Genomic DNA, 16,724 nt, shown 5'->3' on the forward strand with positions numbered 1-16,724 from the left:
TACAGCATACCTCTCTAATTTATGACATAACATCATGATAGCTTTAGCTGTGAAAAACATGGCCTGGCGTGTAAAGTGCTCCCGCTGAGCCATTTATGACCTGTGAGCCCTGCAGACTGACTGTGAGGTTTAGGGAGATATTTACCCTAGCTCCCTCACTACAACCTCATGAATTAGTTAACCGCCAGACTCTCTGGAGTCATTCGAAATGAGCTCCCCCTCAGAGCAGAGACCTTAACAGCTGGCAGAGGATTCAGACAAGTGGCCTGAAACTAATGCCGTAAATCACTCATAGAAGAATGTAATTATTCAGGTTATCCATTTCAAATGCTGTCTACTCTAAAAAAATAAAACAAAACGAGCAAACAAACATAAAAAAAAAATCCACTTTTGTCATGTTGTAATGCTCTTAGGTAAAAAGGAACACAATAACAAGTCACGTTTAGTTTTGGTTTCTGTTCTTTGTTTTTAGTTTCTATGTCTGTTTGTTTCCTTGGTTTCCTCTGCTGCTTTGTTTCTATGATTGCTGATTTGGTAATTGATTACACCTGTCCCTTGTTTAGTTCCTCGCCTTCCTGATTTCCTTAAGCCTGTGTTTTCAGCTCAGTTTTGTCAGTCCTTGGCTGTGTCCGAAATCGTCCCATACCCTTAAATAGGGCACTATTTGAGGGGACAGCCATTTGTGGTGGTGTCCGAAACCATATTGGATGTTACCGAGTGCACTCATTCAATCCCACAATTCACCGCAATAAGAAACGTACAACCGATGGACGCTCAATGGCTAGAGAATACCCATAATGCAATATGAGAGTAGCGCCGTGTACTGAATTAATTCTCGCGTCTGACCAGAGGATGGTGCCTGCAGCTGACTCATCCATCCATCCATCCATCCACTTCCCAATGTGGCTACAGCATAATATCATACAGGTATAAATTCATTTTTATTTGATTATTAAATAGTTTATTTAAGGTTTATACATGCTAGTTTTCATGACAGAGTTCAAGATCATTTTTTTATTACTACCCTTCGCTCGTTTTCATTCACTCCTTCAAGTGGACTATATTAGTCGACTATGTAGGGAATAGTGAATGAGGTATAGGAGACAGCACTTGTCTTTGTGTGTTGTAAAGCTGTTGCATTCACCTGTGGTTTATCTTTTTCGCTTTGTTGTTATGTTATTAAAGTCATTTTGATGCATTTATATCTCAATTTGCTATTCCTTGCATAACTACCCATAACAACTCTTGCACACATTATAGCAGAAATCAACTATATTATTAAACTTAAGGTTAAATTTGTGTTCAATTCATTAATTCATTCATTCATACATTCATTTATTTTTGTAGCTAAGACTTTCAGGTGTGTATAGTCATAGAGAAACTGACTTTCAAAAATAATAATATAATTATATTTACATTAATTGCTATATTGCATATTTTTGGTAATCATAGCTCCAAATATATCCACATAAGGTAATGCAAATATAATATTTAATATATTTCTCTCCTATTATTAAAAGAAAATGAATAAATAAAAGAAACCTAATGTCAGACTAATAATCAAATTTGTTATTTTTCATTGCAGTCCTGTTTATCTATATTTATGTCTTAGATTGATGTTTGGATTAGATATTTTGGTAACTTTATATTAGGTGTATTTAACTACTGTGTACTTAAGTAAAAAGATTGTTTGGTTTATGTTGTATTGCAAAAAACTGCTATTGAGGTGGGATATTGGTAAGGTTAGAGACAGGTTTGGTGGTATGGGCAGGTTTAAGGGTGGGTTAAGGTGTAAGGGAAGGGTCAACAGTGTAATTATAGATGTAATTACAGAAATTAATTACAATGTTGTAATTAAATGCAGTTTTTTGTAATTACATGCAAGTATAATGTAAAAACATGTATATACGCAATAAATTAAAGAGATTTAAGATTCTTTTAAATCTTAGTATATAGTAGTTAACAACACTTAATATAAAGTGGGACCAATATTTCTGATGGTTTTCTACAAACTCGATTCCAAAAAAGTTGGGACACTGTACAAATTGTAAATAAAAAAGGAATGCAATAATTTACAAATCTCATAAACTTATATTTTATTCACAATAGAATATAGATAACATATCAAATGTTGAAAGTGAGACATTTTGAAATGTCATGTGGTGAAATGCCAATATTGGCTCATTTTGGGTTTCATGAGAGCTACACATTCCAAAAAAGTTGGGACAGGTAGCAATAAGAGGCCGGAAAAGTTAAATGTACATATAAGGAACAGCTGGAGGACCAATTTGCAACTTATTAGGTCAATTGGCAACATGATTGGGTATAAAAAGAGCCTCTCAGAGTGGCAGTGTCTCTCAAAAGTCAAGATGGGCAGAGGATCACCAATTCCCCCAATGCTGCGGCGAAAAATAGTGGAGCAATATCAGAAAGGAGTTTCTCAGAGAAAAATTGCAAAGAGTTTGAAGTTGTCATCACCTACAGTGCATAATATCATCCAAAGATTCAGAGAATCTGGAACAATTTCTGTGCGTAAGGGTCAAGGCCGGAAAACCATACTGAATGCCCGTGATCTTCGGGCCCTTAGACGGCACTGCATCACATACAGGAATGCTACTGTAATGGAAATCACAACATGGGCTCAGGAATACTTCCAGAAAACATTGTCGGTGAACACAATCCACCGTGCCATTCGCCGTTACCGGCTAAAACTCTATAGGTCAAAAAAGAAGCCATATCTAAACATGATTCAGAAGCGCAGGCGTTTTCTCTGGGCTAAGGCTCATTTAAAATGGACTGGGGCAAAGTGGAAAACTGTTCTGTGGTCAGACGAATCAAAATTTGAAGTTCTTTTTGGAAAACTGGGATGCCATGTCATCCAGACCAAAGAGGACAAGGACAACCCAAGTTGTTATCAGTGCTCAGTTCAGAAGCCTGCATCTCTGATGGTATGGGGTTGCATGAGTGCGTGTGGCATGGGCAGCTTACACATCTGGAAAGGCACCATCAATGCTGAAAGGTATATCCAAGTTCTAGAACAACATATGCTCCCATCCAGACGTCATCTCTTTCAGGGAAAACCTTGCATTTTCCAACATGACAATGTCAGACCACATACTGCATCAATTACAACATCATGGCTGTGTAGAAGAAGGATCCGGGTACTGAAATGGCCAGCCTGCAGTCCAGATCTTTCACCCATAGAAAACATTTGGCGCATCATAAAGAGGAAGATGCGACAAAGAAGACCTAAGACAGTTGAGCAACTAGAAGCCTGTATTAGACAAGAATGGGACAACATTCCTATTCCTAAACTTGAGCAACTTGTCTCCTCAGTCCCCAGACATTTGCAGACTGTTATAAAAAGAAGAGGGAATGCCACACAGTAGTAAACTTGGCCTTGTCCCAACCTTTTTGAGATGTGTTGATACCATGAAATTTAAAATCAACTTATTTTTCCCTTAAAATGATACATTTTCTCAGTTTAAACATTTGATATGTCATCTATGTTGTATTCTGAATAAAATATTGAAATTTGAAACTTCCACATCATTGCATTCCTTTTTTATTCACAATTTGTAGTGTCCCAACTTTTTTGGAATCGGGTTTGTAACTAGTTACAGTTTTTCTACAATTTAAATCTATAATGGTGTGGTCTCATAAACTTTGACGTCATATATTTAACTGCATTTCTTGTGTGTTATTCAAGGCAATAGGAAACATCATCATGAGTACAGTATGTGAAAAGTGTTTAATTGCTTCCTCTGCTGGCCAATAACAGAAGCATTTAAGTATCTTGTGAATGATCTTGTGTGTAGTAACTGTCACATCCAGAGCCAGTGAGGACAGAGAGCAACAGACGTGTCTCCTGCACCTGCAGCCCTCAAAAACACCTGCGTCTTTAAACAGGTGTCTCAGACACGTCGCCTTAGTAAATGCCTTTCTTGAAACATGCCTCACTTTTTTCAGGGATCAATTTCTATTTAAAAATGCTCATCTAGAAATGAATATTTTATAGTTTTCTCAGTTAGATGCTGTGAATTTTTACATTCCCCCCCCAAAAAAAATATAAAACACAACACTAATTTAGACATGTTTCAAGATTATATTTTATTGATTTGAAAAGTTTTTTTGTTCACATGTAAGGTTTTCTGTTGGAACAATGCTTAACATGTTTTCCTGAGTTATTACTATTATTAACTGCTTTGGTAAAATCAGTTCCTACAAAATTCACTCAGTGCCAGAATTAAAATCAATACGTACTAAAGTACAAATCAGTTTGTGTTGTCATATAATGCCATTATCTGATCAAGCATCTTCAAGTTACAAATCTTGACTGCACCTTCCAAAACGTGTTTATTTATTTTTTTTTACTGTGACAGTAAAACAATATTTGAGAGCCAAGCACTTCATTTCAACAGTGTAAACATATCTGTGAGGAATAATTAGACCACCAAAATCAACAGAATTAGTCACTTTGACCCCCTCCTTTACTACAGGTGACTGCCTTTTCTGGACATTCTTGATGTCTCAATACATAGAAGGGGGTCCAACACTCTCCTTCAGAAATAGGGTGCTTGGAGAGCCCAAACAGTTCAAAACCTCAGTTTCAGAAAACTGAAAGCAGGATCGGCCTGAGATACCTAGAGGAAGAGAACAGGACAGTGAGCCAGTCTTTTTGTCCATAATTGGGGTTAACAATTAATTCTGGGTATTCATAAGCTGACGTTTCACATTGTACATTCCTAAACCTTGGGTTAACGTTCTTATTTGCATATTTGCGGTGTCAGTGTCATTCTTTGGTTACTGCACATGACCTGTTTACATAGCCTAGCTCTAGCATTGCGCATCCTCGTATTGCCTACTGTAGCCTACTATCAAGTTTATACTGAATGGACATTTCGGACTATAAATGTAAGTATGAAACGGTCCCTTCTTCAATAAAATTGTTGCGTTTTCAGTCAACATTTGACACTTTTCCTCTCAAACGCTGAATTTACTGTTTAAATACAATGCGCAGTGTCTCTGTTACTGTCTAAAGCACGTGAATATGAGGCACCAACTGGTTATCCGTTGCTAAACATCTCGTAACATTCTAACACCGCATTGTTTCACACTGTAGGTACAAGTTTGGCACCGCAAAAACCCCGGGTAAAAACCGGGTTAAAATCAGTGCTAACCCGCTTTTAAATTACAAGTGTGAAACGTTCCTTTTCCCGGGGTTAAAAGCGGTGTTTAGAACGATGATAACCCGGGGTTAAGCACAGTGTGAAAAGCCCTCATGAGGGTAAATGAATAAATGATGACAGAATTTTCATTTTTGAGTCCCTATCCAATTCATGAAGTTGTTATGCAAAAGCAGGAACAGAATCTGATGTAAGAATTTGAAAGACAGTTTTCTAGCTGTTTTGATAAATGGCAAGATTGAAAGTTCTTCCTCCATACCATAAAAGAAGCAGATTGTAGATTATTTCTTCTTTCCACCCAAAGACATGCTTTCTGTTTTCTTCTTCTGTGCCTGATGCATCATACAAAAGCAAAATAATAGTTAATCTGATTTGCATTCTGAAGGCCATTTATAAAGTGTTAGGACTTCCTCTACATGTTTATGTTACCTCTGACATGGCATCATCTATCTGCTTGAGCTCTTCATAGTGATCACGGGAGTCTCTCAAAGGTTGAACCATGATCTCCTCAATCTGTGGAAAGAGCTGAACACAGACACAGACTCTGTTATATAACTTCCATTCAAAGTTCCAGTTCAAAGTGTTTATAACCAGGGGCATGTTTAGGTTATTGAGGGCCCTAAGCAAATCTCCGGTAGGGGACCCCAGCGAGCGTTTTCCCACCCAGCCTCATACTCGCCCATCCCAGAGCGACACTCCATAAGCACCACCACACTTACTAATGCATATAATATGCATCTGATCCAAGCTACATGCAATTGAGAGCATTCTGAAACAATGCTTATGTGTGTGTTATCAACATGTCAATTTATTATAAGCAACACAAGACTTTAACAGCCAATGACATTTACAGCTGAAGAGACTGGAATGATTTTCTACTGTTTAGTGTCAATCACCATCTAACTCAGCCAGTTAAGATCTACATTTAGCCTTAGATGTTATATGAATATGGTCCCTGGATCATACGTTTTATCAGCTGGCAAGTTTCAATGCACATTTAAGAGTGCAAGTTGCAACTATTATTAACAATGGAAAGATGAGGCTTATCAGTATGTCACAATATCACCCTGTTTGGACTCTGTTTTGCACCATTTCCTGCCAGTCTGTCATAGTTATGCATTTGGATTCACAAGCTTGCAATTCGAGTCAATATCAGTTATTTTGGACATACTGTATATCAGGTAGGACATACTGTATATCAGGTAGGCTACAGTACATGGCAAATTTTCTCAAGAAAAAAAAAGATCTCTCAACTAATGCTGTATAATACACTTGGGAATCAGTTGGTACTACATTAATATTGTACTATAATAATATTTGTATACAAACTTAAATTACACTTACAGAATTTTTTATAATAATAACGTTATAATAGGCCTACTAACTTAAAAATTATTTCTACTCCAATTAGTTTTTTTAAATATAAACATTTAAATGGTGGCTGTCAGCTTGATGGATTTATTCAAACATGCATAGGCTATTGAAGAACATTACAAAATTATAATTGATATGTAATATGGTGCATATATTTAGCTAAATGCTCCTCTCTAGAGTTAATTTTTCTAGATGACTAATGGTCACTGAATTTGTTTGTTTTGAGGTAAATGTGACATTGCATTTGTTTGTTTACTAGCTTTTTTATTACCGTCTTTCCGCGGTTGAACACTGAGTAAGTGATTACACGAGACATGATATGGATGTCGGTAAGTTGTTCTGTATCTATTATTGGTTAAGTTTATTCTCGCTCTTTTTTAAGTGGATATATGGAAATCCTTGACCTTTCCTAGTGGGTATAAGGCATATACCTGCGTATCACGTAGACTACACCACTGGGGGGATCCCCCTAGGGAGAATTCGCGGGGGCCCTCCAGGCCCGGGGGGCCCCATGCAATTGCGTGCTTTGCGTGGTGGGTAAACACGCTACTGTTTATAACGGCTGTACAAACCTTCATGACAGTCTCAAACATTGGGATGAGGACGAATTTAATGAAGCCAATTTGTGCCGTTGGTTTGGTGACTTTGTCACGATCCATAAACGGAGCCACAGGAAGACCTTCTGATTTTTCTCTGTCACTCTGCCAAAACAAATCAAAAAGCAAACTATAATGGGGTCCAAAAGTCTGATAAAACTAAAGTCTGCAAAAATAAATAGGAAATAATCAGAAAGTTGTATGAAAAAAATATAAATAAAATATTTTAATTATATGATTAGTATAAAAGTATTTACTTGATTTTTTTTATGTTTTTAAAAAGAAGTATCTTATGAAATTTCAACTTATGAAATAAAATCCCTGATAAAAGTATTAATTTCTTAAAAAAAAAAAAAAAAAAAAAGCTTAAGCTTTTGACCGCATTCATGTTCATTCATGTTGCACTTGCATGAAACTGCTCGTATTAAAGTGATACCTGCATGAAGTACTCCTCCAGGAGACAGTCCACCCACGGCTCTGCCACCTCAGTGGGTCTGACCTCGTTGGAGATATCACAACACTTGATCAAGACCATCTTCAGCTGTATAATAGGGTATAGAGTATATTGAGTATAGAGTACTACCAACAAGTATTTAGAAAGCAATAGCAGGAAACACATACACATTTAACATGCTCCTCATTAGTAAAGTCAAAGTTGTCCACTTTCTGTTTGAAGGAGTCCAGTATCTCTCCATGCCTGGCCATATCCGTCGCCAGAATAAGAGTAATGATCGCCTACAGCAGACATAAGGAATACATCAAAAATTGTTTAAGATGGTCAGCAGTATTTTGACTAAACTCTTTAAAATAAAGGTTCCAAAAGCAGGTTCCAAAAGATCCATTTTGTAAAGAACATTTTAATAATCTGAAGAACTGTTTTCCACTATAAAGAACCTGTTGTGCAATGGAAAGGTTCCATGGATGTTAAAGGTTCTTTATGGAAGTGAAGGAACTTTGCTGCCGTACCATGGCTGCAGCAGGCGCAATGATATTACGCAGCGCCTCTCACAAATGTCTCAATGGTTGCAAGGCACGCTCCCTGTGCAAGCAGGGGGTCACAGGCGCTGCGTAATATCATTGCGCCTGCTGCAGCCATGGTACGGCAGCAAAGTTCCTTGATTATTACGCCGGAATGAGAGTATAGTTCCTAGCCATATCAGCTTAGAAAATCGCAACTTTTCATTTTCCGTCGGTCTTAGTACACGATGTACCTACAGAAGAGTCAAGTTTTAAATAGGAAAAATATCGAAACTCTTTGGTCATTTTTGAGCGAGATGCTAACGGTCTAATCAGATTCAATGAACTATGCTAAGCTATGCTAAAAGTGGTACCACCAGACCCGGAGATCGGCTGAATGGATTCGAAAACGGTAAAACTCAACTGTTTAACTCTAGGGGAGTTGGAAAATGAGCCTATTTTCAAAAAAAGTGGAGTGTTCCTTTAACCTGAACCCTAATACCTAAACCATAACCTAACAGCCTACTAACAGTCTACTAGTCTACTAATACTCAAGTGACAGTTAGTTGACATGTAGTTTGAAAGTTACTTATAGTTGGTGGACCATTGAAATAAAGTGAAACCAAAAAAGTCTTAACAAACTTTTGAATAGTGGAGTAACTGGTTTCATGAAGCTATGAAAAAACAACCTTTGAGCAAAGCAGTGTTCCTCTGGATAGAAACTGCATCTGCAACATGATGCGGATGTGTGTGGGATCTGAGGTACCTGTCGTATCTGTTTGAAGGAGTCAGGCTCTACATTGGCGAATATGTTGCACTCGGGCATGGAGAGGATCTGGAAGGCCACAGCACAATGATGGTTCTCCAGTGGAGAGATGTCATTATAGCGCACAGCCAGCTCAGTGCGGGCATTAATCTGATACCTGATTACAGAACCATAGAAGGCAAAACTTTTAGCGCTTCCTATTGTATAAATAATAAACACACATTAAAGGATTAGTTCACTTTCATAAAAAATTTTCCTGATAATTTACTCACTCCCATGTCATCCAAGATGTTCATGTCTTTCTTTCTTCAGTCGAAAAGAAATTAAGGTTTTTGATGAAAACATTCCAGGATTATTCTCCTTATAATGGACTTCAATGGCCTCCAAACGGTTGAAGGTCAAAATTATAGTGCAGCTTCAAAGGGCTTTAAACGATACCAGACGAGGAATAAGTGTCTTATCTAAACTATAATTTTGAACTTCAACCGTTTGGAGGCCATTGAAGTCCATTATAAGGAGAATAATGCTGGAATGTTTTCATCAAAAACCTTAATTTCTTTTCGACTGAAGAAAGAAAGACATGGACATCTTGGATGACATGGGGGTGAGTAAATTATCAGGAAAATTTTATATGAAAGTGAACTAATCCTTTAAACTACCAAACTAAATAGGAACTTTAGCTAACGATGTGGCAAAGCGCTCTCAAAGTTATGAACAAATGTTCTTCTAGTAACATTAATAAAACATTTGTTCAAAGTTATCTGGTCTTTAATGATGTTATCAAAATGTTAGCACAAAAACATTATTCATATATCGCTCATGGAACTTTTTTACCTGAAATGTTTAGTTGGAAAGCATTTAAAAAAAACAAAAAACAAAATAAAAACATTCAGAGGACATTCAGAAGTAACATTTTTAAAACTTATTGGGAATGTTAGGAAAACGTTCTTAGAACATATGTTTGTTAGCTAGCTAGCTAACTGCTGCATTGCAAACAATAACACAGAAGGGTGCTGTCAGTGGTATTGTTCTCTGAGAGGGTGGATATGTCAGTGACATACGTGTTGTTGTATCCCGGGTGGTCCAGGTCATGACACACTGCTGCTGTCATCAAAATACACATGTCTGTCATTGTCAGCCTCTCCTAAGGAACAAAAGCAAGTAGCATGTTGATCTGACAATCACACACAAGCAGTCAAGGACAGATACATGTGTCACCATGACCTCACCTGAAGGTTACACAGATGGATCATTCCATACATCATCTGGCTCACACAAAAGCAGTGACGGAAGTTGTGGAAAGGGTTGTCGCGGTAGTTTTCTTGAATTGCCAGCTTTGATTGGGCAGAGACACAGCAGGTGAGTTTTGAGGCCTAGTACTTCAGTTAATATGCAGGTCACTAAAAGCTCATCTTACCAGCCATCTTTTGAGAGTTATGGGGTTCATGTTAAACTCCTTAACCAGTCCAAGGTCATGATACATATACTCCAGACAGCTAAGCATCTGTAAACAGCATTCAGTCAATTAACTAGCGAACACATCACTCTATGTGACCTGCAGGCCTGTGTCTGATAACAACTAATTCTGATAACCACAAACTTAATTTTTATTACAGACAATGACAAATTAAATGAAATCTCATTTATATATCAGTTGTTTTTACTTGTGATTGTGCACTTGTAGTGTCCTTCAAATCTTAAAAGTAAATTTTTAAAAACTGTTCTTGCAGATAATATTAATTCAGTAAAAGTGCACTTAAAAAGAATAACTATGTTTCTTAACACACTTAAGAGATTGCACTTTGTCATAATGCTAAAGGCCATTCATTTACACAACAACAACGTTTTGGGGGCCTGAAAACTCAAACTTTTGAAAATGGGTTTCACAGTACAAGTTTTTGAAAATGATACCGTTATCGTCTCCATGTGCTGTAAACTACATAAACACAAATTTGTGAAAAAATGTGCATGCACATTACGTGTTATACATGCATTTAAGGCCTTTGTTTCTTCTGTTCTTGGTTCGGCCTCATTTATTTTTGATGGTTGCATTCTATGAGTTTCTTCCTGGATTTATTATTTATTATTCTCTGAATCTCCTGCGTTGTGTGTATTACTGCAGCCAAATGTTACATTTTTGTTCTATTCAGATTTAAAAAAAGAAAAGAAAAACTGATACTTCAGTGAAACACAACTAAGAACTCCATTAAGATTTCTGAGCCATTAAAGAATAATAAAACAGCCAAAAACATCTCTTGTACAAAAATCAAAACAATGTCTCAAGATATCTTAACACAAAAAGATGACAGACCTCATTGTGTTCCCAATGCCATACATCAAAGGTGGGCTTTTTCAGAGCCTCTATGGTTTCCTGAGAAAGTGTGTACTGCACCAACACATAACAGAGTGACAAAACAGCATTACAATGATTTTACTTGGTTGCATTATGTATGTGTGCCAAAATACAAATGGTATTTGTTTGTTTGTTTGTTTTTACCTTTGGGTAGCTCGGGACATCTCGTCTGGGAGAGAGTTTCTTCCCATCATCACTAAAGTTATATTTGCAATTGCAAGTCACTCTGGTTGCAAAACATAAACAACCAATAAAAAAAAGGTGTATAGATTCCTAAGGGAATTACTTTGCTATGCTAAAAATAAATAAATAAAATAAAATAATAAATAAAATATATTATAACATTATAAAATAAATTAATGAAATGAAATGAAATTATAATATAATATAATATAATAAAAAATTAAATTAAATTCATGTGTTCATACCTCACTCCTCCTCTAGAGGTCATTTCATCTCTTAATTTCTTCAGATCGTTCTTACACTTTTCAATTTCCACCACTTTCAGTCCCTCCACTGTAACAACACAAAGACAGTTAGCTCACATCAGGTGTCATTTCTGACATGCATTAGGCCTCAGAGCATCACTCACGTTCCACTCTCTTCTCCAGCATGGCCAGTCTGTTGGTCACTTCAGTCTTCAGCTCATTGATCCTGAAAGCCCTGAAACAAATATCACATCCGTGCACACGTATTGATGATGTAGTTACACACTGATTTGATTCATAGCATTTACTTTACAGCAAATGCAGACAGTTTGACAGGACATGACATGTCTTACCTGCTGAACTGCTCAGCCACTTGTGACAGGACGTTCTGGAACATGTCTTCCTTCTCTTTTGAGGGGAATAAAAAGTTGCTTATTTATGGTGTATGCTGTCAGTTGCCTCATTTCTAATTTATTTTTACCTGACACATGTAATAGCCATTGCCTTTGACTAATTATGTAAAATTTAATGAGTAAGATGTTTTCCATACCTCCTCCTTGGTTTGTGGAATGGGGCATAACCTTATATAAGTTGCTTGAAATAAAGAAAGAAAGTATAATTACTTCTGAATTATTAATTAATGATTACAAGAAGTAATTGTAATATATAATTTATAGTCTTTATTTAGGCTGTCGCCATTATCCCAATATTGAATTCTTACTTTGGAGTGTTTGCAGGCATGGAAGGGTCAATGGATATCAATGCTCCTTCTGAGTCAATCAGAAGTATAGCTGTGTTTCTGAAGAGACATGAGCACAATATATTCTAGTCACTTTTGGGACAATAATCTGTGCTAAATATTTGATGGAAACACTGAAATATATATAGAAAAAAAAAAAGCTTATATTTTTTGCTTGTTTTCTATTAAAAACCAAACTATTGCATCCAATATTTAGTGATAATATAGGCTAACATAAGGAGAGATTTATAAGCTATTTTTGAAGGCCATTTTTTGACTGGGAACACCACAAGAACAATAACACAAAATACAATGATTATCCAAAACATTTTGGGAAGTATACCCTGTGTGAGCGAAGTCAGTAAGTTTTAGTCCAATGATAACGTTAACAAACATTTTCAGGAAAAAGAAAATCCTCTACGGGTCAAAATGACTCGAACATAACATAAAGGTTAAGCGCAAACTTGTTTTGATCGATTTTTCAGTACTTAAAAGATTAGTTCACTTTTAAATAAACTTGCTGATAATTTACACACCCCCATGTCATACAAGATGTCCATGTCTTTCTTTCTTCAGTCGAAAAGAAATGAAGGTTTTTGATGAAAACATTCCAGGATTTTTCTCCATATAATGGACTTCAATGGCCACCAAACGGTTCAAGGTCCAAATGACAGTTTCAGTGCAGCTTCAAAGGGCTTTAAACGATACCAGACGAAGAATAAGGGTCTTATCTAGCGAAACGATCAGTCATTTTCGAAAAAAAAATGTATATGCTTTATATAAACAAATGTTCGCCTTCTAAGTGTTTCCGTAAGTTGAATAGGGTAGGCGTAGGACATACAGCGTAAACTTTTTGGAGAATACGGAAATTAGAAGGCGAACATTTGTTTATATAAAGCATATACATTTACATTTTTTTCGAAAATGACCGATCGTTTCGCTAGATATTACCCTTATTCTTCGTCTGGTATCGTTTAAAGCCCTTTGAAGCTGCACTGAAACTTGAACCGATTGGAGGCCATTGAAGTCCACTATAAGGAGAATAATCCTGGAATGTTTTCGTCAAAAACCTTCATTTCTCTTCGACTGAAGAAAGAAAGACATGAACATCTTGGATGACATGGGGGTGAGTAAATTATCAGGAAAAGTTTATTTAAAAGTGGACTAATCCTTTAATATCTATAGTCATTTTGCTTCTCTAGCAAATGTATCTTGATTAAAGAATGTTTCGATAAACAAGACAAAAATACTAAATCACTTTTTGCAGTGATACAATGATACTGACCTGGCAATATTGGATGATGAACAAAGAAGCTCCTTAATGTCACATGGACTACAGTGTCGACTGAAAATCACCTAAAAAACATAAGAGATCATATTATAAAAAAAGGTCACATTTAGATTAGAGTCCAATCAATTCTCATTATTAACTAACTATTAACTACGACTTTTGCCTCTAATTACTGCTTATTAATAGTTAGAAAGGTAGTTGTTAAGTTTAGGTATTGGGCAGGATTATGGGATGTAGAATATGATTGTGCAGAATAAGGCATTAATATGTGTTTTTTACAGTAAGTACTAATAAACAGCTAATATCCTAGTAATATGCATACTAATAAGCAACTAGTTAATAGTGAGAATTGGACCCTAAAGTATAACTGGAAAAACTAAGGGAAATATTTTCTTAATGAGATGATGAAAAAGCAGAAATCAACAAAAATCAAAGATCATTATTTGCAATTATGTTTCTAACACCATCAGTCACGTTAGCAGTGAGGTGGTTACTAGTACTAGGTCATTATAGCAAGAGCTGAATTTGCCCTTGGCAGGTGTCACACATGCCTCTGTGTCAAAGGCACCTGTCACCCACAATGACTCTCAATATATTTTTAACATAAGCAGTTATCTTGAAGGTGCCTGTCCTGAAGTTACCAGCTACTAGCCTTGATGTGTAATTATATTCATATTAATATAATGTTGTCCTTATTAGATAAGCTATACTACTGTTCAAATGTTTGGTGTTTGGAGTCATTAAGATTTTAGTCTGTAAAGGTGCATTAAATTAATCAAAAGTGACAGTAAAAAACATTTATAATGTCACAAATAAATGCAGCCTTGGTGAGCGTAAGAGACTTCTTTCAAAAACATTTAAAAAATCTTTTCAACCCCAAACCTTTGAACGATATACCAACAGAAAACACGTTATTTATTCTGCAGAGGTTATTTACGGTGGCCCTAAAAAGTATTTGAACACTTGAGCCAAAGTATTAGATACAAAAATACTGAATTAGTGAGATTTATCTTAGAGCAAGACAGCACAAACATACTTTTCAAGCACAATTTACACACACATTTTCACATTTTCAAGGATAAAACAATAAACAGTGCTCAAAATTAAGACAAAACATGTTGTGAAAATTTCTGGTTGTCAAACATTAGTGAAGTTGAGTTCTGAACTTCAAACATCTACTACAAGTCATTGCCATGCTAGTCTATTAAAAATTATTTCATAAACGACTCCAAGTATTGAAGTTAGTTCTGAGAAGCTCTTGCATCATTTGTTTACAGATGCCATTTGGTTTATCGGTAACACTTTCTCATTTGTTAACATTTGAGAAATATAGTTTACAGCATTTATTAATCTGGTCACACTTTAGTTTAGGGTCCAATTCTCACTATTAACTAACTATTAACTCTGGCTTTTGCCTAAATAAACTCCTAATTACTGCTTATTAATAGTTAGTAAGGTAGTTGTTAAGTTTAGGTATTGGGTATGGGATGTAAAATGTGGTCATGTAGAATAAGGCATTAATATATGCTTTATAAGTACTAATAGACAGTCAATATCCTAGTAATATGCATGCTAATAAGCAACAAGTTAATAGTGAAAACTGGACCCTAAACTAAAGTGTTACCATAAATCTTTGTTAAAATTACAATTCATGTTAATTCACAGTGGATTAACTAATGTTAATAAATACTGTAGAAGTATTGTTTAGCATTAGTTCATGTTATTGAATGTTAACATACATCCTTTATGTTGAAAATCTTCAGACTCACCCTTTGCACTTTTCCATCCACATCCAGATAAATAGTTTTAGGGGCATATGATGAGGAACTTGACCCCATGATGACCTCTGATAATGATGATGATGATGATGATGGTTTAGCAACAGATACACAATCTATAGCTACCTCCTTCTCTGAACCAGCAAAGAACTCTTAAAAAACAAAATGTGAAAATTAAAATTAATTCTCTTAATTCAGATTTATCATCCAACACAAGTTACATGCAACTGCTGATTTCATAGGATATAAAGTGGAATATTGGCACTAAAACAGGCATTTGCAGAATATTTGACAGCACATAAATAAAAGCTGTTGCCCTACCTCAGCATGTGCCATTCAGTCTCCTGCAGCCGCTCACTCAGAGATGCTGATGGAGGTGCTGGATGCGGTCGGCTTCGGCAGGAGTCACAGCTCTGCTCTTTAAGTAGGCTATCACTCACTCCCCTGCTCTCCAGCGTTGCCAAGGAACTGTTACAGCTCAGAGCTGACTATGTACTCAATGTCATCTACTGCTTGGAGGTGACACACGTATCCATTACAACACTGCTCCTTTTCATGACACATGCAATATCTACCTAAACATACTCTGATAAAGAATTGCTTGTTATTGATGCAATATTAGGTCCCACTGTATATTAAGTGCCTTTATGTACTGACATTTAAATTAATCAATTGATACAATTCACTTATTCACTTGTTAATTAATTTCTGTAATTACATCTATAATTACACTGTTGACTTATCCCACCCTTAAAACTATACAACCAAACATGTTCCTAACCTTACCTGTATCACAACTCAACGGCAGCAATATATATACAGTGCTGCTTGAAATTTGCGAACCCCTTGCAGAATCTGTGAAAATGTGAGTAACTTTAACAAAATAATTTAACAAAGCAATCATACAAAATGAATGTTATTTTTTATTTAGTACTGTCCTGCATATGATATTTTACATAAAAGATGTTTACATATAGTCCACAAAAAAAAAAAAAAAAAAAGCTGAATTTATAAAAATGACCACGTTCAAAAGTTTATGTTGATTCTTAATACTGTGTGTGGTTACCTGGGTGATCCACGACTGTTGTTTTGTTTTGTGATGGTTGTTCATGAGTGCCTTGTTTGTCCTGAGCAGTTAAACTGCCCAATTTTCTTCATAAAAATCCTCCAGGTCCCAAAAATCCTTCAGTTTTCCAGCATCTTTTGCATATTTGAACCCTTTCCAGCAGTGACTGTATGGTTTTTAGATCCATCTT

The 16,724-nt window shown here is 36.0% G+C and overlaps 1 protein-coding gene across 3 annotated transcripts; it reads right to left on the reverse strand.

Annotated features, from left to right (window-relative positions):
* Window positions 1-4,091: 4,091 nt before the first annotated feature.
* pde9ab (phosphodiesterase 9ab) lies at window positions 4,092-15,917 on the reverse strand. Of its 3 annotated transcripts, none has more exons than XM_051895652.1 (20): window positions 15,790-15,917; window positions 15,460-15,620; window positions 13,685-13,755; window positions 12,382-12,459; window positions 12,211-12,254; window positions 12,014-12,068; window positions 11,825-11,895; window positions 11,661-11,748; window positions 11,377-11,428; window positions 11,191-11,265; window positions 10,297-10,383; window positions 10,109-10,213; window positions 9,941-10,023; window positions 8,880-9,036; window positions 7,778-7,891; window positions 7,593-7,697; window positions 7,133-7,261; window positions 5,616-5,711; window positions 5,446-5,518; window positions 4,092-4,643 (listed from the first exon to the last, which is right to left on the reverse strand). In XM_051895652.1, exons 2-19 carry the CDS (start codon window positions 15,526-15,528, stop codon window positions 5,468-5,470), a joined length of 1,530 nt encoding a protein of 509 aa, XP_051751612.1. In that variant the 5' UTR covers window positions 15,529-15,620; window positions 15,790-15,917; the 3' UTR covers window positions 4,092-4,643; window positions 5,446-5,467. The 3 variants fall into 3 exon arrangements, with proteins under 3 accessions (XP_051751612.1, XP_051751611.1, XP_051751613.1); XM_051895651.1 differs by having other exon boundaries at window positions 11,377-11,458; XM_051895653.1 differs by lacking the exons at window positions 13,685-13,755; window positions 15,460-15,620; window positions 15,790-15,917 and adding an exon at window positions 12,936-13,358 and having other exon boundaries at window positions 11,377-11,458.
* Window positions 15,918-16,724: the final 807 nt, after the last annotated feature.

This window comes from Ctenopharyngodon idella, chromosome 5, assembly GCF_019924925.1.
Source record: "Ctenopharyngodon idella isolate HZGC_01 chromosome 5, HZGC01, whole genome shotgun sequence".
NCBI classification, from domain to species: Eukaryota; Metazoa; Chordata; class Actinopteri; order Cypriniformes; family Xenocyprididae; genus Ctenopharyngodon; species Ctenopharyngodon idella.

What these genes read in the sequence shown, in the direction of transcription:
- pde9ab (XM_051895651.1), bottom strand. Translation starts at nt 15,528, where the DNA reads ATGGGGTCAAGTTCCTCATCATATGCCCCTAAAACTATTTATCTGGAT. An exon ending in ACCTCTAGAGGAGGAGTGAG is followed by an intron (nt 11,459 to 11,660) that starts GTATGAACACAT and finishes TTTTGCAACCAG; the next exon opens with AGTGACTTGCAATTGCAAAT. An exon ending in ATGTCCCGAGCTACCCAAAG is followed by an intron (nt 11,266 to 11,376) that starts GTAAAAACAAAC and finishes GTGTTGGTGCAG; the next exon opens with TACACACTTTCTCAGGAAAC.